The sequence below is a fragment of the Nematolebias whitei genome, chromosome 22, assembly GCF_014905685.2.
Source record: "Nematolebias whitei isolate Nwh7 chromosome 22, NemWhi1, whole genome shotgun sequence".
In the NCBI taxonomy this organism is placed as follows: Eukaryota; Metazoa; Chordata; class Actinopteri; order Cyprinodontiformes; family Rivulidae; genus Nematolebias; species Nematolebias whitei.
The window spans coordinates 13,390,021-13,417,032 of record NC_056519.1 but is presented as its reverse complement, the minus strand read 5'-3'; the positions used below and the strand labels follow the sequence as shown (position 1 = coordinate 13,417,032).

The 27,012-nt window shown below is 38.3% G+C and overlaps 2 protein-coding genes across 2 annotated transcripts; one reads left to right on the top strand and one right to left on the bottom strand.

Moving 5' to 3' along the window:
* Positions 1-1,655: 1,655 nt before the first annotated feature.
* LOC119427998 (protein mono-ADP-ribosyltransferase PARP11) lies at positions 1,656-5,086 on the bottom strand. Its single transcript, XM_037695642.1, has 8 exons — positions 5,056-5,086; positions 4,680-4,804; positions 4,223-4,343; positions 3,962-4,037; positions 3,703-3,775; positions 2,725-2,852; positions 2,254-2,405; positions 1,656-2,172 (listed from the first exon to the last, which is right to left on the bottom strand). The coding sequence occupies exons 2-8, from the start codon at positions 4,794-4,796 to the stop codon at positions 1,856-1,858; spliced, it is 984 nt and encodes a 327-aa protein (XP_037551570.1). The 5' UTR covers positions 4,797-4,804; positions 5,056-5,086; the 3' UTR covers positions 1,656-1,855.
* A 375-nt stretch (positions 5,087-5,461) lies between these two features.
* LOC119428152 (sodium- and chloride-dependent GABA transporter 2) lies at positions 5,462-19,926 on the top strand. Its single transcript, XM_037695794.1, has 16 exons — positions 5,462-5,597; positions 5,884-6,053; positions 6,333-6,467; positions 6,746-6,886; positions 7,013-7,130; positions 7,574-7,621; positions 10,622-10,751; positions 11,479-11,613; positions 13,888-13,991; positions 14,067-14,191; positions 14,523-14,635; positions 14,705-14,842; positions 15,973-16,075; positions 18,406-18,506; positions 18,823-18,966; positions 19,102-19,926. The coding sequence occupies exons 2-16, from the start codon at positions 5,891-5,893 to the stop codon at positions 19,267-19,269; spliced, it is 1,866 nt and encodes a 621-aa protein (XP_037551722.1). The 5' UTR covers positions 5,462-5,597; positions 5,884-5,890; the 3' UTR covers positions 19,270-19,926.
* Positions 19,927-27,012: the final 7,086 nt, after the last annotated feature.

Genomic DNA, 27,012 nt, shown 5'->3' with positions numbered 1-27,012 from the left:
TAGTCATCTATCCGACAGCTGAAGCTTGGCTGGAAATGGGTCATGGTGACCCCAAACACAGAAGCGAATCTACAACAGAATGACAAACCAGTCAAGGGATCACACTGGTGGTTCTACAAGCTATGAAATGTGAAGTGTTGCATTTGTTCCTGTTGACTTTGTTTCATCAGTAATGACATGATGGAAGCTGCTGAGGATTTTGGCACTTGGAAGTTATCCATCCATCATCTTCTGCTTGTTCAGGAGTCGGGTTGCTGTGGTGGAACAGGGAGACAAAGACATTTCTTTCTACAGACACCTTTTCCAGCTCCTCTGGGTGGATTCCAAGATGTTTCCAGTCCAGCGGAGAGACATAGTACCTCCACTACATCCCGAGTCTTCCTTGGCATTTCCTTCCAGTTGGACATGTCTGGAAAACCTCCCTAGGGAGATGTTAAAGGGGCATCCTTACCAGATGACCGAACCACCTCAGCTGGCTCCTCTCTGTGGAGGAGCAGCAGCTGCACGGATAACTGAACCTCTCACTTTTTAAGGAAGAGTCCAGCAGAGAAAACTTGACTGCTTGTATCTGCAGTCTCGTCCTTTCAGTCACTACTAAGTGTTTGTGACCATAGCTGAGGGTAGGAACATAGTTTCTCTGTGCAGCTCGACTCCCTCTTCACAGACAGTCTGCAATACTGCAGAAGCTGCACAGACCTCATGCCCCATTCTTCCCTCACTCACGAAACACAAAAAAAATAGCTTAAAAAGTCTCATCTTTTACTTGATCACAATAATCTTTATTCCAAGAGCTCCGAAACAGTCGTACATCGATTCAACAAATGTACACAGAAAAGCTATTTTACATTTGTGTTTTTACAGTACTACACCTGCTGGAAACATTTTTTTGTTATTATTATTGGGGTAATTATACACCCAGTGCAATTTCCCTCAAAGCAGTTGTCGGGTGGTGTTGACATCACACCGAAATTATGCTGTTTTCAGTTGAAATGATGAAGCGTCAAACTTAATGACAGAACAATTAAAGCTTGGAGAACAAAAGACATCTTTTACAGACTGAGATGAGAAAATAACTCTTACAGATGTTACACTTTTATGTCAACATGACAGTTTTAAAACCTTTCACAGAAAGGGCAAAAAGTGCACTGATTTGTGGTCCAAAACAAGGAGGTAGAAGCTTTTTATGACAAATAAACAAAAACTTTAAGCTCTTAAAAATGTGTAACCAAGGAAAACCCAAACCATTTTCCCTGACAGTAAGAAGGGCTGCTGTTTTAGATATTTTGCATGCATGACTTGGGTCCACTTGTAAAAAGTATTAAAAATACTGGTGCAGTAAAACAGTTTCAGCGGTGATCCTTCACGTTTCTTTTAGTCTTCCATCTGCAATATTTTTTTTTTAGCTACACAGATTCTGAAGTCACACACTGACAGCAAATGATACAAAATAAATAAGTTACCAGGACATGTTTTTGGTCTATAAAAAAGGCATTTGCATGGCACTGCAGATACAAGGAACCTAACATCTACGTGGTGCAGGTATCACTTTTTTTATTTTAAATAAACCGTTTAAACATATGAAATAAGCAAGCACTGACTTGAAATTCAAAAACAAAATTTTGTGTAACCAAAAAGTCCCGCCTTAGAGCATCTTTGCGGTAAACGAGCTGTACACAATGTCGCTATTGTATTCGAGCCTTCCAAATATCTCCAAAGGCACTGTGGACGAATTATGCTTCAATTAGTCACTGGATCTGACCAAAATGGGAGATTTTTTTTTTCCAAGATGCTTGTTTTTCCACCTTATCCCGCATTTGTTTCATGTTGAAGACTTCATAAAACGAAGAAGACAGCATCAGTAGAACTCAATCAGATACTCTGGGTAAATCTGATTGCTGTCAAAGATGACGTATATCTTTGGGTTGGCCATATCGTCCACGCAGCTGTCATAAAAGTTAGTGAAGCTGGCATCCTTGGAAGGGGGTCTGCAGTACATAGGATGACCGACAGTGTACTCCCCAACAAGCACTCTGGCTAAGAACATGGTCTTATAGGATGGCTCGTTGGCAAATATTGGTGGTGCGAGTCCATGTCTGTGTAGGGTGGTGTTGTGTTTCCCTGTTGTGTGGCAGAATTTACTTGAGTATTTGGCGTCCCGGGCAAAATAGCTCCCTGTAGGGAAAACAATAGAATGAGATAAAGTCCAACAGTCAAAGTGAATACTTTCCTCTTGTTACATAAAAATAGATGTACCTTTGCCATAAACATCGCCATGACTTCCTGTCAGCCGCCAGTCAAAGTTAAATGTACATATAGCTTGTATATTGCTGTGCCCTGTACCATGAAACAGCATTCGCTCCTCAATATCCAGCGTTCGCTTGACTTTTCGCAACTGTGTTTTCTTCCTTAGGGGAGAACACAACACAGAGTATCATCCTGGTTTGATTTTGTACAAATAAAAACCTAAAAAGGAATTTCCTGGAAGCTACAGTTTTAATCAGACGAGGTGAACTTGGTGTGGGTGCAGATGCTGCAACATTAACAGAAGAAAGGATTTGCCTGCACTAAGGTTTGGAAGATGCATAAATGGTTTTATTTTCCCACCAGTTAAATGACTTTAACAAGTATATGAAACAAAATAAAAATCACTAGAATCAAATTACAGTCACTGCAGAATTCCCTGCTCAAACTGCAGAGTTTATTCAGATTTATACTCCCACTGACCTGCAGAAAAACTCCCATAAGTCCAAGTTCTGAATCCTCTGGATGGACTTTATCGGATGATCCATTGTCCTGTCGTACAGTCTGGCAACTTCTTTAAACTCATATGTGTCTCTGCTGAGCTGGATGAGCTGCAAAAACAATCATGTGAGTGCAAGTGAAAAAAAAAAAAAAAAAACAGAGAAGCTTTTGTAGCTTTTTTTACTACTTCACACATACTCATGATTTGCCAAATATTTTGCGCATGTTCACTTGCTGTAGCCATCTCTGCAGAAGGGAGCAGCCGAAAGAAGAAAGATGATACTTGCATTGACAAATACACTAAAATAAGCCCGCTGTGTGTAAGTATCTTCTTTCTCTGAGCTTGCTGCTCAGTAAGCCATTTCAGAAAGAACAGAACAGGAAAAAAGTGCCAACTTAAAACAAACTTAAAGCTCTTAGGTCACATTAGGGGTCCTGCATGGTTCTGTTTTGGGCCCACTTTTATTCACCATTTGTTTTAATAATTTAGGTCAAACTGTTCCAGAAGCAGTTTCTTGTGATGAAAGCTAAAAAAACTAAAATAATGCTGTTTCCCAATGCCAAAAGTCATTAGACTCTCCCTAACAATATAACTCCACCCCTGCAGGCTGGAAACACCTGCATCTACAACTCTGAGATATGATCTCAGTTGGGCCTGACTTGACTGGTGTTTGCAAATGCTTCCTGTTTAAACCAAACACTTCTTGTCTGTTTAATTTATCCTGAACATTACTTGCATTTTACCTGCAACTTGGTACCGCTACCTTTAGGCCCTGGCTACAGTGAAAAAAAAAAGTGTGATCTTAATGGGACTCACCTGGTGAAATAAAAATACATTAAATATGTAGAGGAAATCTTAATATTTTTTATTTTCTGTTGCACCAGTTTAGTTTTGCCAAATGGTTTGACATCATATCCGTGTTCTAGCTTCTCTATACTTATAACCTGTCTGTTACTTACCTGATAGGGTTCGTCTGTATTGATTCTCTCCCAGTGACAAGGAACAGGCAAGGCCAAATTATCACAAATAAACCTGGAGAAAAATTAAGAGGTTTTAGAGCATTAAAAAAGCCTGCAGCAATTTGGTTTTAGAAAGTCTCTCATTTCCTAGTATTTGCTTTTAGGAAGGACAATTCAAGGAGCCACCTCAAATTTATCTAACTTTCTCTCTAGCGTCTATTTTCTGATGGTATGTAACAGTTTAATCATTAAATCATACCTGAAACCTGTCGCTGAGTGCAGGGAGCGTTTAATTGGCCGCTGTTTTCCTGTTGTTACATTTATTTGTCGCATAGCTGGAGAGAAAGTTACCAGACATTAGAGCTAAAGAAGCTTGCTTAAACAAACAAACAACCAAATAAACAAACATTACAAAATGTTTCTACAAAAATTATGTGAATAATTTACTTAAAAAAAAAAAATCACAAACATTGTCTTTTGCCTGATTCATTATCTTTACTTTTTTGACGTGTCTATATACCTGAGAAGTCCAGTCTGTAGGTATACTTGGCTGTGTAGAACTCCATGACCCCACGTTGGTTCCGGTTGTAGCACTGCTCAATCTGAGCACTGGTCACCGAGCAGGCGGCACTGGGATCGATCTGACCGACATTTAAAAAGATACAAAACATGAATACTTCAGATAATCCATTGAGAAAAGACTAATACAAAAAAAAAAATCTATAAGCAAATACAATAATAACTTGAAAGAATTTAATAGAATTTGAATGCACTGAAATTTACCACTCAAAAAGCAAAACATAAATGTTAATATTGGACCTCAACCAAGAGAGAACACAGGTCTGTCTGCACAGATTAGGCTTCAGGGTGTATTTCATGTTGCAGAGTTTGGATAACAGATGTTGAAAGTTTTCTGGTCTAATGAAAAGCCTGCAATCAAGAAGTTGTTTGCAAAGTTGTGGTTTGATGCGAACTACCTCAAACATGTGCCACACTCCACACTCAGCCAAGTAGAACCAGCACCAGTTTGGCTCCGAGGTGTCCATCTCCTCATTCTCAGTGGACTCCTCCTCTGACGATCTGATAGCTAACATTGCTAAAACTGATATAAACACAGGAGAGCACACACAAACACTATTAAAGATACATTATTACCTAAACACAACAGAGAATGGTGAGGGGACTTATACTTAATGCTAATGGTTTGAAAAATCTAACGTTTATGAGATGTATAGTTACGAGAGCATCTCTTTTTGTTAACAAATTTAAACAGCACAGAATGACATTTCGAACTAGCTCTCATTAGCAACAGCTACAGCACCCCGCTTCCTGTCGGCTCTGCGGGCATCTTACCGGCTTTTAGTCCGCTTCTAACTGGGTCTTCCTTGTCGAAATAAAACACTTTTACACATTGTTAATAAAACACAAGAAAAAACATGCAGACTGAGTGTTTTTGAGTAACTAAATAGCATGTTTCCCTCATCTAGACCGTTGTTTACTTTTAATTCCGGGTTCGCCACGTAACTGACGTCATTACGTCGCTCTGCGATAGAACGCCTCCAGTACCCTGGAGCACTGGCGCCCTGAGTTTGGTCTGTCAGGCACACAATCTCTGCAGAACAACTCTTAGAAAACCCATGCGATACTTTATTACAGTAGCAAACAAGCTATTTTAAACTTTTTGCATTATTTTATTATAGTTGTTTTTAGTCTTGTGGTAGCTTAATTTGCAACAAAACCTTTACATTGAATTTCTCATATAACACTTAACTTTCTTGGGACAGCCTGAGGGTGTTTGAAGGACGCGCCCCTATTTAGAATAAAGGCTGCTCTTCTAACTTCTTTCAGACAATCAAGAGACTAACACACTGACGGCGTCCACATAAAGCACACGGGTGAGTAATATGGGGGGGGGGACTTGCTTTTGCAAACAAATTGTTTTCTGCAGTTAAAAGTAGAGTGTGGCTAACTTATAATTTCTTAAAGAAATGATGATTATCAATCAACCTTTAGACAGGTAAATCCTGTCCTGATTATTATTAATCCTGATTATGTAAGTCTACTTGATATAATAGGCATGGAAATCATCATTTGAAAGGCAAAGCTTTTTCATATATTCAGATGTGAGAAATGCAGCTGGATAGAAAGCACCAGATGTTACATTTCATTTGTCTCTAATAGCCTGATTATGACTGAAGAAACTGATGGTGTAAAACGGGATCCAGAAGAAGGGATTCAGTCAAGGGAAAAATGGGCCAACAACATGGAGTTTATTCTCTCTATGGCAGGAGAAATAATTGGCCTAGGAAATGTGTGGCGTTTCCCCTATTTGTGCTATAAGAATGGTGGAGGTAAGGTGTTGCATTTGACACTCTTACTCTTTATGTATTCATTTGCATATGTGAGCAACAAGAAATATTGAGACAACACATGCTGTCAAAAAAAAATGTTTTGTGACGATGGCTGCAGAATTTAGAAGCATTTCCATCCCCATTTTAAGAAAAATGTGCACCGCTTAAGTTTTATCTTTAAATAAAGTCTATAATTGGCATAAATGAGAGATTTAATTTGGTAAAGCAAAAAATAACCTGAATTTGATTAGATTTCCTCATGAGTGTCTGTGTCATTAGGTGTCTTCCTCATCCCTTACTGCGTGTTCCTCTTCTTCTGTGGTATCCCTGTGTTTTTCCTGGAGACGGCATTGGGACAGTACACCAGTGAGGGCGGGGTGACCGCCTGGAGGAAGATTTGCCCCATGTTTGAGGGTAAAAACAAGGCTCAGACATCAAAATGATCAGTGCTCAACAATAGCTGCTTTGTGTGTCTGTTTCCAGGCTTATTCCCCTCGTTATCCATGAAGAAGCATGCAGAAAAAGGAAAAAGTTGGCATGTTTGTTTTGCAGAGATTTATTTCTTCAACCAACCTAAAATGTTCAAAAACTGCAGCATCTTATGCAAACCAGTCAAACGCTGATCAGATCTAACTTATCTGAGAGCAGCCAGAAAAATTAACTAACCATGTGAAAACCCACTTCTCCCACAGGGGTGGGGATTGCATCTCAAGTGATCGTGATCTATTTGAACATTTATTACATCATAGTTTTGGCTTGGGCCATCTTCTACTTAGTCAACTCCTTCACAAGCCCTCTGCCTTGGTCAACATGTGACAACTGGTGGAACACTGGTAAGCCTCCCTTTGTGAATTTTAAGCGTTACTTCTTTAAGCGCATCTGTAATTTGTTAGCAAGACCGAGCAAATTCTCAGAAACCTTTTTTTGAAGGCTGTCAGTTGTTTTCTCAACCCCAACAGAGCTATGTTTTGATCGCGTTGGCCTTTTTGCCAACCCTCAGCTGTTTCATCCTGGGTCCAACTGGTCATTCCTCAACAACGTCTCCTCACATGACTATGTGGCAAACTACAGTTACTTGTAAGTTGAATCCTGGGGAACTTTTGCAATTAAATATTTATTGACAGGTACATAATGCTTCACTTTGTTGATGTCAAATAAAAGCAGGCTTATAAGAAGGATGGGCTATTTTTTTTTGTCTGCAACTTGGGGCTGTGCCAATTCTTTTGTGTACAGTACTGTGTAGGAAGCGCCCACATCTGTTGTTTTTACTGTAGTGTGACCCTGAAAAGAAGGGGCTTCAAAGTATTTGTAATAAATCTCCAGGGCTTGTTAGGGCTTGGTTTGGAAGTTGTGTAAAAGTAGCAAATAATGGAAACAAAACTTTCTATTGTGAGAGCATCAAGCCTTTGCCAAACTGCTTTGTAGTGATAGCTTGTTTAAAAAAAAAAAAAAGAGAGAAAAGAAAGTAATTTAACTTCATGAATAAAACTATTTCCTACTCATATCTTTTTTACATCCAGCAATGAGACATCATTGACAGTCAACTCACCTGAAGAGGAGTTTTGGAGGTGAGACACACTCCAGCTGCGTGTATTTCTTGTAATTGATGCTTTTTGCTCAGGAAAATTTACAGTTGTCACCGCATACAGTATTTTCAATCCATAATATGCATCATCACCATAACAATGAAAATTTATCCCACACTGTTTAATAACTTTACCTAATGGAAACAAAGGTAAAAAGTACTGGTCCAAGTATTGAACCCTGAGGAACTCCATGACTAACTTTGGTGTGTGAAGAAGTTCATTATTTACATTTACAAATTGGAATCAGATAAATATGATTTAAACCAATTCAGAGTCGTTCCTGTAATTCCAATATCATATTCAAGTCTATTATGATCAACTGTATCAAATGCAGCACTGAGGTCTAACAGGACCAGTGTAGACACCTGTCCATTGTCTGAGGCCATGAGAATATCGTTTGTAAGAATGATGATGTCCATTCACAAGTGGACACAAAGAAAAAAGAAAGGGTTGTAGAGAAGATGGCAAGTGATGTGTTCTGATGTATCACCACATTTCCCAAAAAGTTAGAGCAAATGTAAATAAAAACAATGCAATGAATAGGAGTTTTTTTTAATAAACATATTTTATTCACAATGGAACATGGTAAACATCAACATTTTCAATATGGTGGCAGCAACACATCTCACCTCTTCTTTTAACAACAGCCTGTAAATAACTACAAAGTAGAAGCTGAGGAAACCAGCTGCTGGATTCTTGGAGGGGAACGTTATCCCATTCTTATCTGAAGGGTTCTAGCTGCTCAACAGTCCTGGGTCAGCTTTGCCAGATTTTTTGATTCATGATTTGCAAAATGTTTTCAACTGGCAAGATGTCTGAAGTGCAGGCAGTTCAGGTTAGCACCTGGACTCTTTAACACAGCCGTGCTGTTATGGATACAGTAGGCTGTTTAGTATTGTCTTGTTAAAATATGCAAGAAAAACGTGTAAGAGCATGTGTTTTAAAACCTGTATGTATTTTTCTGGATTAATGGTGCCTTTATAGCTGTCTTAGATGTCCATGCTATAGGCACTAATGCACCCCCATACCATCATAGAGACAGGATTTTAAACTGTGTGCTGATAACAGGCTCTCCTTTATAGTTCAGAGGGTATAGTGTCTGTGGTTTCCAAAAATCATAAACAATTGTCTAGAAAACTGTTTTCACCTTCAGTCCATTTTGACTGAACTTTGGACCAGGGAAGACCACAGCTTGTTTTGGTAGTGTTCACAAATGTTTTTTTTTTTTGTTACACGATATGAGATTTATGGATGACACAATGAACTGTGTTTACAGACAATGGTTTGTGGAAGTGTTCCTAAACCCATATACCTGTAGAAAAAACCCCAACTCAGAACTGTTTTTGTCGCAGTGATGCCTGCGGCCTGAAGATCACATCATCCAAGACGTTTTGTCCTTTAAGCACAGATTTCTTCAGATTCTTGGCATTTTTTGATGATATTGGGGAATTCAAAACCATCACATGTGGAGGAACATTATTCTGAGATGGTTCCATTATTTTTCAGCACAGATTTGTAAACTGGTAAACATCTGCCCCTCTTTATTTTTGAGGGATTATGGTTTTTATACACAGTCATCTCATTGATCTGTTGCCAATTAACCTAATTATTTACAAAACGCTCCTCCAGCTGGTTCTTTTACAGCCTTTTTTTTTTGCCACTGTCCCCAGCTCTGAAGTCTTGCTTCCATAAAACTTAAAATATATTTTTAAAAGATACAATTTCTTAATTGAAACTTTTGTTATGTTTACTGTTTCAATGGGAGTAACGAGTGATTTTTATGAGATTAGCATATTGCATTCTGCTTTAATTTACATTTTACACGATGTCCTAATGTTGGAATTGAAGTTGGAGCAATTTTTTGCTTGCAAGTCTACAGACTAAAATACAATAAAATAAAACTAATCAAAACAAATGCAGCAAAGAGAGAAGTATTCAAACTGAAGCGTAGCACAGTAAATACGCTAATAGAGTATTTTTGCTGTGTACCATATTTTTCGGGCTATAAGGTGCACTTAAAATCTGTTAATTTTCTCAAAAAAATCAACAGTGAGCCTTATAATCAGGTGCGCCTTAGGTATTAATTCTGGTTTTGCTTACTGACCTCAAACCAATTTTATGTGGTTATTGTGAATGAGTTTAATACAGTTTGACTTATCTGACGGTTTTGTTTCACTTAATGTGACTTTTTATCTGGTGCGCCTTCTAGTCCGAAAAATACGGTACTCATAGTAAGCACATTACTTGAATAAATGTAACTTATTTTATTCTATCACTAAGTTAGTCTAATGTTTTGTCTCACATTTCACCAATAGTTGTGATCTGGAGAGCCTCATCGTTTTCTAGGGTTTGTTATGTCATCTTGTACTACTTTAACTGATTCACACAGTTTGTCATCGTCTCCAGTCTGAATGGATCTCAGGGTTGAACATTTCTTAGAAACAGCTTAGATGCTTTCCAGATATTATGAAGCCAGCCTTACAAGATGAGCTAATACAGATGAAGGAAAACCGTCCAAACACAACAAGGAAAATGATTGAGACGCATTCCTCAGAAATCACTAAATGTTATTCCGTGCACTTTTGAAACATGTTTTCCTTCCCATTCGTTTTATTTTCAGTGTTGAACATTACTGCTGCTTTTCACATGATGATCTCCTGATCTAGTTGGGGAATCCTGCAGAAGTTATGAAAAATACGTTGCTTTTTCTCCTGCAAGTTTAAACAGGGCAAAGTGAAATCTTCCAAAACAAACAGTTTGAACTATTACAATTATGACGGGAAGTTTGGAGATTTGTTCTCAATGTAAAGAATACATAAATAGAAAATTCAGACAGATAAGTGACAATGTTTTTTTCTCTTGAAACCAGTATAAACTGGGGTAGAGGTCTTTGTGGAAAGGATTTTCTTTTTGCAGGTTTGAACATGATTTCATTCCTTGAAGATGTTCCATGAGTGATTGCTTTTATTTTTTCCCACACAGAAATCGGGTGTTAAGAATGTCGGCTGATCTGTCTCTGGGTAAAGTGCACTGGGACTTGGCTCTGTGCCTCCTGTTTGCCTGGGTGATTTGTTACTTCTGCATATGGAAGGGAATCAAAACAACTGGAAAGGCAAGACTTGTTCAATGTGAAATGTCTTTAATTGTTCCATTGTTAATAGTTCTTTTCGTTGAAATTGATTGATCAAATTAAAAAAGGTTTAGCTGAATACAACTGAAAACAAGGTTCAAAGTAATCATATTCACATTTCACATGCTTTAATGATTTACCAGTTTAGAACGCTGTTGCATGTTTTTACAAGTTTACCAAGAAAAGCCGTTTGACCCGAGGACACCCCCCCCCCCCCCCACACACACACACACAAGTCAAAGTGGCTTTTTTCAGAGGTAAGCTTTAACTTGCACTTAGGGAGTTAATTATTTTAAATAAAAACAGATTACTTTAATTTAAATCAATACTGATGTTGTTCAACATCGAGGGTCTGAAATCTTGTGCCCCCCCCCCCCTCCCCCTTTGAATTAGCTCCTTTTGTAACTTCAGCTCAACGTGTCACAGATGTGTGGATGTAATGGCAAACAATGAGATCTTAAAAAGCTCATCCTGAACCACATCAGAGTTTGCTTTGTGGTTTTCCCAGTATTTATTGACCCATCATAAATGGGTTTGCACTCATTCTAAACAAGAAACTCGTCTGATTGAGCTCACAGCCACATGGAGGAGTCACGGGATTGACATGGCGTGTGCACGTGGAAAACAAACCACAAGTGCTCTACTCACAATCACTACTTCACTGATGTACCTAAAGAACTGTCTATGAATGTATTTACTTTGTTTGTAGGTGGTGTACTTTACTGCCACGTTCCCGTACCTAATGCTGTTCATCCTCTTCATCCGTGGAGTGACGCTGCCCGGAGCTGCAGCCGGCCTCAAGTTTTATCTCAGCCCTGACTTCAGCAAACTCGCTGATCCAAATGTAAGCTCTCGTTAAAACTAATTGCTTTTCTAACCATCTTTGGATTTTTGCGAGACCCAAAAATCACATCATTGATGCGAGAGCCGCCATTGCTGCAGGAGATGTAAAACACACACCCATGCTCTGCAGTGAAGCGTTCAGACACATCTCTCTTTGTTCAAACCCTCAGAGCAGTGAGGCGTTTTCTAATCTTCTACCCCCATTTTTAAAAAATCTTCTTGTTGACTTTTGCTTGTGGTTCCAAACTGCGGTCTTAACAATAAAAGCAAACAATTTAAAGGTTTGCAGGGACATGTCTCCTGCAGCATAAACCCTTTGGAGAAAAGATTTCTTAGACCTTTTTGAGGTCTTCCTCCAGACTGCCATCAATGTTCACAGTTTGAACCTTAGCCTGACCAAAACGATGTCTTCAGAAAACTGTAAAGTGCTTTAGAACAGTTTAAGACTGGCTGGAAAAATGAATGACATTGTAATGATGAACATTCAAGTAGAAAGTCATTTTTCTCTGGAAAATAAAACAAAGCATGTCTCTGAGGTGGAAAAATGTTTTCGGAAGAATAAGACCAAAATACACATTTCAGTCCAGATGAGACACTTTAGGTTTTGTTTGACTGGAACACTGCGTTCTACGTGATAAGTTTATTTCATGGGTGAAGCATGGCGGTGGTAGCATCATTGTTTGTATCTGTTTCGATGCATCTTGGCCAAAGTGGCAGTCAGTACTGATGAAACAAAAAAAAAAGTGTCTGAACACCACAAAACAGAAGGTGAAAGTTCACCTTTTTGTGAGTTTAGATCATTTCTTGCAGCCTTAATATACTTTAACGTTTTTCTGCGAGTCTAAATATATTTCAGGATAAATTTATGCGACATTAGAAAAAAAAATCTATAATTTAAAGTACAGCAGTGCATGTGTGAATGCTGATTCAGCATTCACACCGTTATTGTCTTGTTGTTGTTGTTTTTAAAGCTGTTCTACAAGCGTTGTGCTATTTTAGCTAACCTGGATGCTCTAACTTTTTTGGGGTTATAATTTTTCACACTTTTCAAACCATTTAACTTTATTTACAAATATTTTATACACTGGGAGCTTTTCAATCTTTTTGCAGCCTACTTCTCCATAGTCTATGTATCTATACACATTTTATGTCTTATGCTGCTTTTGATTTGTAATTATTTCTGCCACTTTAGACTAGGTTTTTGCTCCTTTTAGCTAATGTTCAGCTCCTTTAAGCTTCTAGATAGTCTTTTGATACCTTCTGTTTCTAGCCAGCACGTTGCTCTTTTTAGCTGCTGCTAGACTTTTGCTAGGCTAAACCTTGTTTTTTTATCTTTGCTATTATAAACTAGCTTTGATTTTATTATAGCCTCTTGCTACTTTTAGCTTGCTATTTGTTTCTTTTAGCTTTAATAAAGTGGTTTAGCGCTCAGCATTTAGCCTTTTTGCAGAAAATTCATTTAGTCTGGTTTAGTTTGCTTTAAGATAAACTGTGCAGCCCATTTGAAATATCTGACACGTTACATTATCCGTTTGAGTTAGATTAAATGCAGCTATCATTGTAACAAAACAATAAAAATGGACTCTTGTACAGATTTAATCTGTTAGCAATAACAATTGTGCAAAAACCTTTGAGAGCACCAAGATTCAAGAAAATTGTGTAACATAAGATATTACACAACACCAGAGGCTCTCAAACCCAGAGTTTCTTCCCGGATCGTGCTTTAGCATGCAAACATCTGTTTCTGCTCCAATTCATGCAGGAAATCATGATTGAGTTCGGGCTCACATCTGGTGTCTGTTTGTTGCATGAAAGTGTCTCCTGTCACCGCGCCCGTGTGAATCTGTGTACAAGGCAGCGGTTCAAAGGAGGCCTGCTTCTGAGAGCACAACAGTTTATGCTTTGTCCAGCAGAAGACATGAAGATGTTTCGACACAGACTGACCCGAGGCAGGGGAACGTCAAGACTATTATGGGGCCAAAGAAAGGGGCTGTGTGTTGCTTTGGAAACTAACCAAGTGTGTAGCCAAATGTGCAAGCTGAGGCTTTGATGCCTCTTACGTTAAATAGCTGCTCTCATGGCCTACAGACAGAAACTTCTGTAAATAAGACGCCCTACATGATGAAAAATATAACGTGAATTGTAACTTGATTGGGAGCAACGACAAGCAACAGACTCTTTGTACAATTTAAATGTTAACACTCAAAAATGGGTATATGTTCCCACAAAATGAGCCTGTAAAATGTTTTACAAGCCCTTTTCTCATCCTGTGCAGGTCTGGCGTGATGCGGGGACTCAGGTGTTCTTTTCCTACGCTGTGTGTCAAGGCGTCCTCACGGCTCTGGGAAGCTACAACAAATACAACAATAACTGCTACAGGTTTGTGTCCTCACCCCTCGAACAGGGTCGGCTTCACCCTCCGACATCGATGCTTTAGCTTTTTGTTCTTTTCAGGGACTGTTTGGCTCTGTGCTGCCTGAACAGCGTCACCAGTATATTTGCTGGCTTCGCCGTCTTCTCGGTGCTCGGGTTCATGGCTCACGACCTCAACATTCCTGTGAGTGAAGTTTCTGCCAGTGGTGAGTTAATCCCACCTCCTACACACTTAGATTTATGAATTCAAAATTTAGGTATTGGCCCCAGAAAAGTTTTTCATTTTGCGCAAGTGCTGATAATAATCAACATTGCCCACTAGAGGGCGTCTTATGTTTGCATACAGTCCTAACTTAAACATTAAAAATATGCTTTTTTTTCCCTCACTCATCTTTAGAAGTGTGTTAAATTTGCCAATTTCAGCATTTAGTACATTTTAGTTTTTAAAGATTTGCCACTTGTTGCATCCTGGCAGCTAAAACACGATGCACCTTTCGGTTTAAACATGCATTGCTGTTTTTACACGTCCTCCTTCAGGTCCAGGTCTAGCCTTTGTAGCCTACCCCAAAGCTTTGTCGTTGCTTCCCGGCTCTTCCTTCTGGGCTGTGCTCTTCTTCCTCATGATCCTCTTCCTGGGCCTCGACAGTCAGGTACTCCACTACACACACGGCCTCATCCTTTATAGTATTCAGGCTTTAAGTGGAATATTCTCCTTGCAGTTTGTGTGTGTGGAGAGCCTGGCCACGGCCCTCACAGACCTGTTTCCAAGTCGTCTGAGGAGAAAGGGTGCCAGGGAGAAACTGGTCCTGGTCATTGCTGTTGCTTGCTTCCTGCTGGGGCTGACTTTTGTAACTGAAGTAAGCTTTCACACTACCTGCTAGTTATGTTCAGTTCAAAAGAAGAAGGAGATCAAAGCTGGTATCTTTACTTTGTAGGTACTACAGTATAAGTCAGGGGTTCTCAAACTGTTTGGGTTCAGGGACCTCTTACATGGGAGAAAAGTTTCAGGGACCCGCTCATAACAGTCATGTTTAGTAAATAATTTTCTTCAATTTTTACCTTTAATGCAATGGAAATATTTGTGTAACATAAATACTTACCGTATTTTCCGGCGTATAAGTAGCGCCGTTTTGCATAAATGTACAAATCCTGCAACTTATACACCAAAGTGACTAATATACGTTTTTTCTCCCATATTTATAACCCAATTTTTGATTGACATTTGAAATATTCATTCATATACATGACCTGTTCTTTATTAGTGTTAATACAATTTTTATACATTTAAAACATGGGATATTTTTCCCTTTCAAAATGCACTTAATTTTTTTAAATTTAAGCTTCCAAAAATTACAGTTTTGAGAAAATTAACAGTACCAAAAAACACTTTATAAAACTTTACCTATTCACATAATGAACATAAATGCATTACCACTTTTTAAAATTATTACAAAAAACTGAACTGAAATTGAACTGTTTGTTGTTCGGGCTGCTGTTTAATATACCATTTTTTTTTTTTTTACATTAGTATTTAGCGTATATCTTAGATCTTTAGTGTACTGTTCAGCATTCATTCAGCGTATATCTTAGATACTTATGTAACATTTATTTTTATACTTTATATTTTTGCCATTTTTGGGTACAACTAGGACTTTGAGTACACAATTTTGTTCCACCACACTTGATGCAAAAGCCAAGAATGCAAATAGCTGGCGGTGCCGGGGGAGGGGGGGCGGGGTGTCTGGGAGTCCTCCCCCACGAAAATTTTGAATAAAGTAGATGCAATTTCCTGCATTTTGGTTGTTGAACATCTACTTGCTTGTTAATTTTTTTTTTTTTTTTTTTCGCTGACACCCAAGCACCGGCTCACAGACCCCTTGGGGGTCTGGGTACCCCAGTTTGAGAACCACTGCTATAAGTTATACAACTCTTTGTTAAGTGCCTTTTGTAGCTATATTTTCCATCTTGCCTGTTTTGCATCTTTCAGGGAGGTATCTACCTCTTCCAGCTGGTTGATACTTTTGGTCCAAGTGGAACCAGCCTTCTTCTGATCGCTTGTTTAGAGACCGTCGTCATTTCCTGGATTTATGGTAAGCCTCTGGCTGATTGGTTTACATAACTCCGAGGGTAGGCTTTGTTTATGTTCATAAACTCAAAAACTTCAGCTCGTTTCATCTTTTTTCCTCCGTTGATCCGAGAAGACAAGTTGCGAGGCGCAGCTGTATTAGTGTTTTAATTTAAAAAGTAACAGGATGAAATGCTTAAACAAATCTAGACATGACAATAGTTATGTTCTCCGCTTCCAGCTGCAGCATTCATTTGCTACTTAATAAATCTCATCCCTCGACAGATACCATTACAACAAGATGATTGTTGTTAGTCTCTTTATTGGTCACTTCTTGTTTTGTTTCTTCGGCTGATATAGCCAGGTATTGTGCAGTTATCACAGTCTCATCAGTGATACAAGGGTCAGTTTCACAGGCAGCTGAGAAGTTTTTCCAACTCTGTGTGGGACATTTTGCAATATCGCACAAGACCACACATACTGTTTATAACAACTCCATCATTTCTCTACATAAAACTATAATCTGAAACTCTGCCATGAAAGGTGGTGGGTGATGTGTACATTTCTTCAAAGACTGTGGGATTTTCTGGTTTGAGAGACATCTGCTCCACCTACTGGGCTAAAACTAGAATCTGTATCTTCTCCCACGAAGTTGGGCCTTTTAGACTAAAACAAAGGGGGAGGAAAAAAGGGAAAATTAAATGTTAGCTTTTTTACTTTTTCATTTTCTCCGAACAAAAACATTCACAATGAAACATTTGAATTATTGTGCAGCTATTCCCCCGATGGTCACGTCCTCTCCAGTTAGCCGCTTTGTTGGTTAATTGAATTAAAATGTGTGGAGAGTTGTTCTGCAGTGTTTCTCTCACTTATTTTATTATTTTCTGCAAAAGAAAGCTGCACGTGAATCACTTGCAGATACATTTGACTTATTGGTAATGAGCTTTCAGAAAGGAGGGCAGTTACTTTCATGTAAAGGTGTGCAGACTTCTTAGTCGAGAGCTGATGATGACCTCATCTATTGAACAATAATTTCATTTGTTATTATGCATTTGCAGAAATCAATTTGTAGGCATTGTTCCATTCAGCAAGCCTACAATATCCATTTCTCTTCTTTTTATGCATTTTCTCTCTGTGGCACCTGAAGGTGATCTTCTCATCTGATCTCATCCTCCTCTCCTCAGCTGCACACAGCTGTTTTTCATTAGTTGCCATTTTTACCTCATTTTGAGCCACACTTGCTGTTATAGTTCCTGCAAATTCATTTGCTTTGTTCATTTTTTCACCTATGCAATCAAGAAATGACACTTTAGTTTGTGCTGTTACTAAAGGGATTGCGTGTGAATGAAACCATACATTTACTTTAGTTCAGATTATATATATTATATATATATATTTTTTTTTTTTTTTTTAAGGCTTTATAAACCCTTCTCGCACTCTTGCAATGTTCTAAACTCTTAAACCTACATAATTTTAACCGTACATATACAGTATGTACTGCACAGTAGCTACATACTGCAAACAAAAACCACACAATGGTCCCGATCAGAGTCCAAATCCAGATGAAAAAGTTCCGGTGAGCTCCGGAGAAAACACCGGACCTCCAAGCAAGGCCTCCCCGCTCGAGAGGCTCGCTGGGCCAGCAAGCAGCACTCAGATTGACCGACTGGAAGTCCGGTTCTGGTCCAATTCCTGGTTGGTTCCGTACGGCTCTCTACATCCACTGAGCGCCGAAGTCACTATGAAAAAAAGGACCAAACTTTTTCAGATCAGATCAGAACTTTCCCTCCATGTCAGCAGAAAGCAACAGCTGGAAGCACTGTTGATTTCTGGGAAATGTAGTCCTTTTTAGTGGCGACATGATATAGGCTTATAGAGAGAAAACTACAAAATGGTGGAACCTGTCTAAAGTATTATTTTCGTTGTTAACTTTTTACTCTACTGTCCCAATCGCATGAGTAATATTAAAGTAGACACTCATGTGTCATGTACACGTTTTTTTTCTTGTGTACAATTTTACTTAGAAAAACCGCAAAAGAGCGAGTCTGCAAAAGTTAAACTACGAAGTTGTATTGTATTAAAAAACACACACGTAACCAGCCGCACATATTCATTAAGAGGTCAAAAGGTCAGCATTAGATGACGTCACAAACTTACAGTTGAGTGACTAAAAGTAAAGGTAGGGAAGTGGATGCAAAACAAATCTTTTCTATAATAAAGAACAAAACAAAAATGATCTGCTTTTTTAGATTTTCTAAGAAACAAAAACAAAAAAAGGGAACTAAGCAGCAACAGATAAAATCCAGCAATCATTTCTAAACTAAAACGCCTTCCCTCTTCGACTACACTTTCTAGGCGCGGACCGTTTCTATGACAACATTGAGGACATGCTCGGCTACAGACCGCTGCCGTTGCTGAAGTACTGCTGGATGTTTGTCACCCCTCTCATCTGTGTGGTGAGTCTTCACACCCCAACATCATCCCATTCAGCTCTCCACTTTCTCCCCCACTCCAACTTTTATTAATCTTCCACCTGAATAATATTTCTTCATACATTTACAATCTCACGGCTGCCTCTGCTCTGCAGCTCTCTGGGTTTTTCCCGTTTGCTCAGGTTTTAAATTCCTCCACCAGAAATGACCTTTCAGCAAACATTTGGAGGAGAAGAGGCTTTTGTGCAACTGTAGATTCACTCAGATGCTTATTGAATTCTATAATTGTGAACATTTGTTATTATCGTTTACCCTTCTAACTTTATTCCTCTTCCCTTAGCTTACAATGGTGTATAACCTGGCAAAGGAAAACCCTTTCAGTCACGAGAGTTTATCTGGGTCCTGGGCCGTCACAATGGCTGTTCTCCTTATTGCCACTCCACTTTTATGCATCCCGGCATTTATTTTCATCAGACTGTGGAAAGTAAGTCAACTTGTTTCTTTTTCTACAGAATCTTATTGAATATAGTAATTTTCATTTCATTATGAGACAGCTGGATAACAATTCTATGTCAGTATGTAACATTCCCATTGATTTTTTTTTTCTGCAACCCACAAGAATCCCAAAAACATGACGACTCCATCCAAAGACCTACGGCAGATAAAGCCCCACAATCCAGTGCTCACGCTGGGGAACCTCGTTGTGTTTAAAGGACAGGACTGGCCGACGAGGAGCGTGGATGAAACCAACGAGAAGATGATGATGGAGGAGCAACATAGGGTTTGATGTCAACCAAAGACAGTTCCTCTTCACTTCATGTAAAAAAATAATAATTTGCAAATGTTTACTTGCTTTATTAAGGAGATTATGTTTTATCAAGCCTTGTAAGCAAAGCCAAAGATATTTTGTTTGTTTTTTGGTAAAACTTCTCACACAAGTTATATGGACGGGACTATTGAAGAAGGACTTAAAATCAAGTTGACAATGTCCTCAGGACCTCCTGCCATCCTCCAACTATTCTCTGCTGGAGATGCCTTTCCTCTTGCCCAGGGGTCTGCAGCCTTTGTGATTTAAAAAAAAAAAAAAAAGAAGCCATTTTTGCCACTTTGCTTAGTAATTATGATGTCTGGAGCTGCAAACCCTGCTACAACTGTGTACTGTCAACTGGTGGCTCATGGGCCACTACAAGTTTGTTGGAGATGGCTTTTCCAGCCAGTGGGTGTGATACTATAAAACAAAAAATGTCCAACTCTTATTAACATTTATTGATACTTTTACATTTTAATACAAACGAAAAGACCTGATTCATGTAAAAGAATCTATATTTAACAATTTTATACAAATTAAAACACTGAACTCTGCAAGCCGATGCGAGTTCTCTTAATTGTTGAAGAATTAAGTATCCTACTTAAAGCATAAAGTTAAAGACAGTATAAAATTAGGCCAGTTTGTTGGATATCCAGTTACATTTTTAATGAATAATACATATTTTTGTTTACTTGGACTTTGTTTTTTTATGTTTTATTCTTATTGTTATCAAAGTTACTCACCATAATCCTTCTCAGCAACTTGTTTTAAAAATATATTCCAAAACGTTCTGCTGGTTTTGAGACAAAGATCAAGCTTTGAGACTGGAAGTCGACGTAAAGTGGCTAACAAGCTATGATGTTTATCACCTTGTATTTGTACTATTCTTCACATATTTGAAAATGACAGGACATGTGATAAAACTAGCCATTTTCAATGTTGGCTATAATTTAAATAAAATTCTGTTTTATTTTAGTTTTGGTCTAAGCCTGAAGAAGTCGCTGCGGAGGGTCCAAAGAGCCACATGTGGCTCCAGAGCCGCAGGTTGCAGACCCCTGACCATGCCGATCATGCAGCAGCAGCTGCTTTGTTCAATAATGTTTATGTCATTTTTAGTCAAATTTGGTGAACTCTTATTTGTAACATTAATCTATTATTACAAATAGAACAAAACCATACACTGTCATAAAAAATAAAAAAAAATAATATATATATATATATATATATATATTTTTTTTTTTTTTTCTTTTTTTTTAAAAAACTTTTTTAGACGTCATGTCATTTTGGTTTGTGTTTATACTTTATAGAGACAAATATAATTTGTTTCATATGTTGCAGTAAAAATAATCAAGGTGTTAAATGGTGGAGTGTGTCTGATTCTGTTCTTATTTAATGTGTCCCTGAGCAGACAGGATAAATATTCATCATCAGTTGATCTGCTCTTTAAAAATAATCCAGTGTCATTATGTTTCTGTAATTTCATACTCACACAACTTTATTTTTTCCTCCATGCTTTTAAACAAAAACAGGAAACCCCACAATTGAAAAAAAAAAAAAAAAAAAAAGTTCCAGTGTAAGCTCAGTCATCTGTGTGATCGAAACCAGCATTCAATTAACAGACATTTCCGCTGACTCGTCTCCCACCTCACGTCACCTTTGACCCCATCACCTCAAATGGCACAAAATGATTTAGTCCTGTTTACTTGTTCACCAATGAATCATACGAGCACGTTCAGTTTAAATCAAAGACGAATTGTGAACGAGCCAAAGGAAGTTATATAGGGTCATGCCCCCTCTGTGTACTGATGCATTCATGCTCAGATTGGAGGTTGTGAGGTTGCTGGGGGGAATGCATGTTTAACTGTACCCTTCCAGTTTGGGCACTTATAATTAGCCTATACATAACCAGCAATCGGGGAACAATGATCAATGGAAAACCCCAAGCCTTGTAGGATACCAACAAGTAACAAGTTCATAAATCAAAATGGTCATTTAAATATAGAAGATGTTAAACTGAGAAAAGCCAGTAGGACAACTGAAGGCAGCACGTGTTGTCTTCTGCTTTCTATTATGTTTGGTGGAAGTGCTGAACACAAATGCAGAAGCAAAAACTTCAAGAGTCGCAAAATTCAAATAATTTGATTAATCTATTAAACATAAAAATAAAAAGTCTGACAAGGCAACAAAAATTATGTAAAGAAACAAAACACATGAAGGCTCAAGAGAGACAAACAGCATGAAAGGCACAGACAAGGGTAGGGAATGATGAAATGACACCAGCTTTAAAGAAACACTAATGACAGACGATGACACACACCTGGGGAGGACAATGAGGAACAGGTGAGAGAGGGAGGGGCAAGAGCTGAAATATGAGGGGGAAAGCACTAAGGAAGCTGAAAACAGGTCAACAAAATAAAGGAATCACAGAAAAACTAAAACAAAAAGCATAAAACAGAGAGATCTTGACAGTTCCTCTCTGAAGCACTCACAGATTTACTGCTAAAAAATAAAAAAAACAAGTATCGGTTTAAAATCAGCACGATAGAAAGGAGCCGAGACATTAAGCTCAGGCCCACTCCTTGAAGGAATGCACATCACCAACAAAGATCATCCTATACTGAGAAGTAAAACCTTGTAAATAATGTTATACACAATCTCATATAATACTGTGAGCTGTTACACTTCTACAATGTGTGGGGAATGACACTCAACTACTACCACATCAAATATTTGCCTAATATGTGTAAATTTGTGTTGGAAAATATTGATTTTGGTCTATTAAATATTTTGCAAACAGAGAAATGGAGTTAAGGCCAATAGTTCATGTTAAAATTTTAAGAAAGTGTTGTACATGAATATCACTTTAAGTATGTGCTGTGAATGACTCATGGCTACAACCATCATATTTTAGCACAACATTTGTAAAACAGGCTAAATCACAGACATTTATGAATTTCATAAAGTTAGTTGGCTGTGGCAGCCTTTTTGAATTGGATTTTTCCAGATGTTAAGCAGCTGTAAATGGCCAGTCACTGAATATTTCCTTGAAGTTTCAATAAAAATCTGTCCAGTGGTTCGTGAAATTATTTGCGAACGAGCAAAGTTGACTCCAAATAGTTAACAGCAAAGTTTCCTATGGAGATTTTGTGCAATCGGTTTGAGTTCAGAATGTGTGTTGAACATCAGTCTCAGCTACTACCACAACAAATTCTAGTTGAGTATTTTTAAAACTGAATGAGTTAAAGGCTAAACCACTGTGAACTGTTGGAACTTGAGTTTCACAATAATATGGTTACTTAAAATAAAAAGCTACAAATTAACAGAAGCTACAGCAGCACAATCAGATTTTATTGGGAAAATATCTGCCATTAAAGCAGTAATATTATGTTAAACATGAAAAGGTTACTAAAATTTAGCTTATATGACTTTTAAATTAGCTATTGCTGTGAAGGTGCTATTTATGACTGAGTTTGTTGCAGCTTCTCGGCCTGATGAAGTCCTTTGGATGAAAGACGAAACATTTCAACAAAAAGAAACCGACCTGACTTAACTTTGTTGGATCATGTAATCTACTTTTTGTCAATGCTTTCGTTAAGGCAGGACATTTATTGATGAGCTTTTCTGGGCTACAAACCAAAAAGCATCCAGAGTCAGACATTGTAAATCCATTTTAGGAAATGATCACAAACTAATGAGAAGTTCCAGTCCTGGCTAATGAAGCACAACTGGCTATGTACCAGATATTACATGTATATAAATTATATCTTTTTATTTTTCCTTCGGCTGCTCCCTTCTTCAGGTTATTTCTTTTTTTGAGAGCATGTCCTTATGAATACATTTATTATCTGTGGAGGACACTTTAAAAGCAGTCGTTTGGTATCAAACGTATAAACTGCTTGTTGTTTTTTCTGAGGTTTTGTAAAAGCGCCTTGCTGTGATTCGTTTATGGTCACATAAAAGACAACGGCTGCGTAATAAGCTAAAGCGCTCTGAGGCGTTAGCTATAATGAAACGTGACTCAGAGGTAATGGAAGGGGATCACATTGTGTTTCAGAAGCAGAGTGCTGATAGATCTCCAGGGTTCGACTATTACTGTCGGCAGGGACGTTCAAATCACACATCCAAGAAACTGTAAATGCAGACAATTCAATGCCCACTGCCACTTCTTTTATCTGATGCTCTTTGTCTTCCGCCTTTTGTTTATTGGAACAGCTTTTCTTGCTGTCTTATAGCTATTTTCCCATTTCTTTATATCTTTTTTTTATTCGTTTCTCCTTATCTTCACAGGAACCACATCAGCTTTTCCCATTTTTACCTCACTATCTTCTCATTCTGCCTCTGAACCAATATCTACACCTTTCCTCCTCACTTTCTGTTGAGATTGCTCATATTTTTACAATCTCTCCCTCTCATTAATGCAATCATTCTGGCTCTGCTGTGCGTTTCACCCCTCGTTTGTCCTTCACCGCTGGCAATGTATGCTGTAAGCACTGTCCTACTGCAATATGGAGGCAACGTTTACTATTATTAGCCTCCTCTCTATGTATGCCAATCTGGGTGTTCCTCGCTTCGTAATAGCCCCTTATCGATCCACAGACCACAAGTCGTGCTGTAAATAAAAAAATGCTTGGATAGAGTGCAGATATCAATTTTTTTTTTCAATATTTTTGATACTACATCCAAATATATTTAATTACATGCATGCAACGAGGTTTTTACCGCTTGTGTTTGTTATGTAGGGAAGTCTTTTTGAATTTTCTTTATATCTATAGCTTTAAAATGGTGAAAAATATAGCGCTATAATCATTATTGAAGGCAGTTCTTTTTTTAAACTCAGTCATGAAATGATCTTTTCATTAAAAAAGGAGAAAATGTGACCAATTTAGTCCAACAGATGTAGTTGTCATAACTCCAAACTTTTGTTTTCATAACATTCTGCCCACCACCTAGCGTCTGTCGCCCACATAATTGCTCCCTATTATTCTTGGTGGTGGATGCTCTGGAAGCGTAATTAGGCTGCATCGATTGTGGGATGCTGTAAACAAGTTGATGAAAACCAGCTTTGACAACTCCAATCCTGCCCAGTTATCATCACTCGCGTCCACACGGAGAACAAACCTTGTCAAGGTTTACCCTGAATCGTCCTCTGACAGGGGCATTTACAGCCACAAGTGTAATTATGCTGATATCGTTTGAATCTTTCAATTTTGAAACCCCACCAATATTTCTCTTCCACCCAGAAAAACAACGATTAAAGTAATAATGTTCATTCGATTTTTAAATTGGGCTTTTTGATGGAAAATTTGTGCCAAACGATGAAGAAGCCAAGAAGATTATCTACCTGGAGGAATGAAAATATTATATCTAATTCTGGTAATATTGGTAAAAACATTTTTGGCTGAGCCTAAAATAATTAAATGTTAACGTACGCGGAATGTCTACAGGTTGACAATGACATATTTTACATATTTGCAGCCACACACTAAAAACATCCATCCTTCCATTATCTTTACCTGCTTCTTGCATGTTAGGCTGATTGGTAACTCTAAATTGTCCCTAGGTGTGAGTGAGAGCGCGAATGGACATTTGTCTCGTTTATGTGTTCCTGTGACGGACATGCAACTTGTCCATGGTGTGCCACGCCTCTTGCACAGTTAGCACCTCTTGCGCATCAAACTGCTGGATATGGGCACCAAAGACCCCTGCGACTCAGAAAGGAAGAAGTGGGTAAAGATGATTTATTTATGAACCCTTATTTAACCCGGCAAATCCCATTCCGATCACAGCTCTCTTTTACAAGGGAGGCCTGGGCCCGAAGGCAGCTTAACCTAGACCTGAATGCAGTCACTGCTAACCACTAAGCTGCCATGCTGATACCATGTGTTCAAAATAATGGATGCCTTTTATAAAAAGTTTTGAATAACAGAAATCATGGAGCACAACTCATTAATGCCCTTCACTGGAATTACAACTCTTTGATTGCAGCTGCTGCAGACATTAATTAAAGAACTAGCATTCCTTGCAACTAAAGTCATCTTACATGGATAAAGTTGTGGCAGTTGTTTGAAATCCCCAGGCGATATCACATCACGCTCAGAATCTTGTGAATGACTCCCGGCTACAACTATATCAAAGTAGATTAGACTATAAATAGACTTGAGTTGAAATCATACACTGATTTCTAAGTTATTTTGCTAAAAAAAATAAATAAAAAAAAAGAAGACACACACAAACGCAGGTACCTTTTCACAGCGGTGTGTGATAACTTCTCTATCATAAGCATGGTACTTTATTTCGCCTAAACTACTTCTTTTTGGAAGCTTTTAGCCTCCGATGCAAAAAAAAATATATTCACATGTAGCGATATTGACAATATTATGATATAATCTGTCCTGTTATACCATGTGTAGACTGGAGTATCAATAGAAGTTGAGCATCGGGTCACTTCATGCGTTGATTTAGTCAGAGTTTGATTCAGAACTGACCTCGTTGGAGATCATACATTTCCAAAGCCTCTGCCAGCAGCCATCGCTGCTTTCATTTTCCAAAAAACTCCATGAGCTCTTTCACTGATCGAGCACTTGTGTGTAAAGAAATACCATGGTAACACGGCTGGCAGGAGATGACCGCAGCCATCACAACAAACACCAGTGCATAAATGCACACGCACACACACAACTGCTGCTGCAAGAGTTCCCCACCAGAAATGGGCAATTGACGTTCTGCATCCCCCGAGAGCCGCAGGGCCTCGGCAGGCAGATCTGAGCTGTAATCAAAGTGGACAAGTCGAACTTTATTATCAAACACTCGATACGAGCTGCAGGATCAGCCAACTGCAAAAGACAGCACACATGAGCGAGAGTTTTAATATCCAAACAGGCCTTCAGATAAACCGTGACTTCAACTGGGCCTTAAGGACTGACGCAAACTGGTTTTTATTCTGACGTTAAGCGGAGTATTTAAAACTTTTCATGCTGCTGGTGTTGAAGATCTGAAGCTGAGGACTCGACAAGAGGGCCTGGAAACCTTTCAGGTAGGATCAATAAGTTTAATTCTGCATAATTAATTTGACCATGTCTGCCGCTGAATCATAACAATAACGAGTTAACATTGTGTCGGGGGAGTGTGTTCTCTCCTGTAATATTTCATAATCGTTGAAGACAACTTTTTATTCCAAAGAAGGTTTACAGACTCTTCCATGAGAAGCAGTGTTGAGGACTTCCCCCACAACTTCATTTCAGCAATTGTTTTGCATCATTGCTAACAATTTACTGCAATCTTTGGTATTAGGTGAAAATTAATGCTTGTGAGCACAAATGTGGCTTTTGAAAATAGTGTCTTCAAATGGATATATTGCAGCTGAACATAATTAAATGTAGTTTTTAAGTTTTTTTAAATTCAGTACTCCAACCTAATGCTGGATAATAATGAATAATATTAACCTGAAAAAAAAAAAAACTAAACCAAATTATGGTTTAGGAGAGAATAGCTTGCAGCAGATGTACAAATCAGCAAGTGATCTGTAATTAACCTCGATTTTATGAAGCAAGATGACAACTTTTAGGTCAGTCAGTGTTTGCAAATATAAAATGTCAGCGTTCAGACTGCAGTGAAGTAAGTGGTGTGGTTATATCACAGGAAATGTTAATGCACCGTTTTCCTTAAGCAAAAGTAAATATCTTATTTGTTCAAAGCAGGTATTCATCGAATGATACAGGTTCT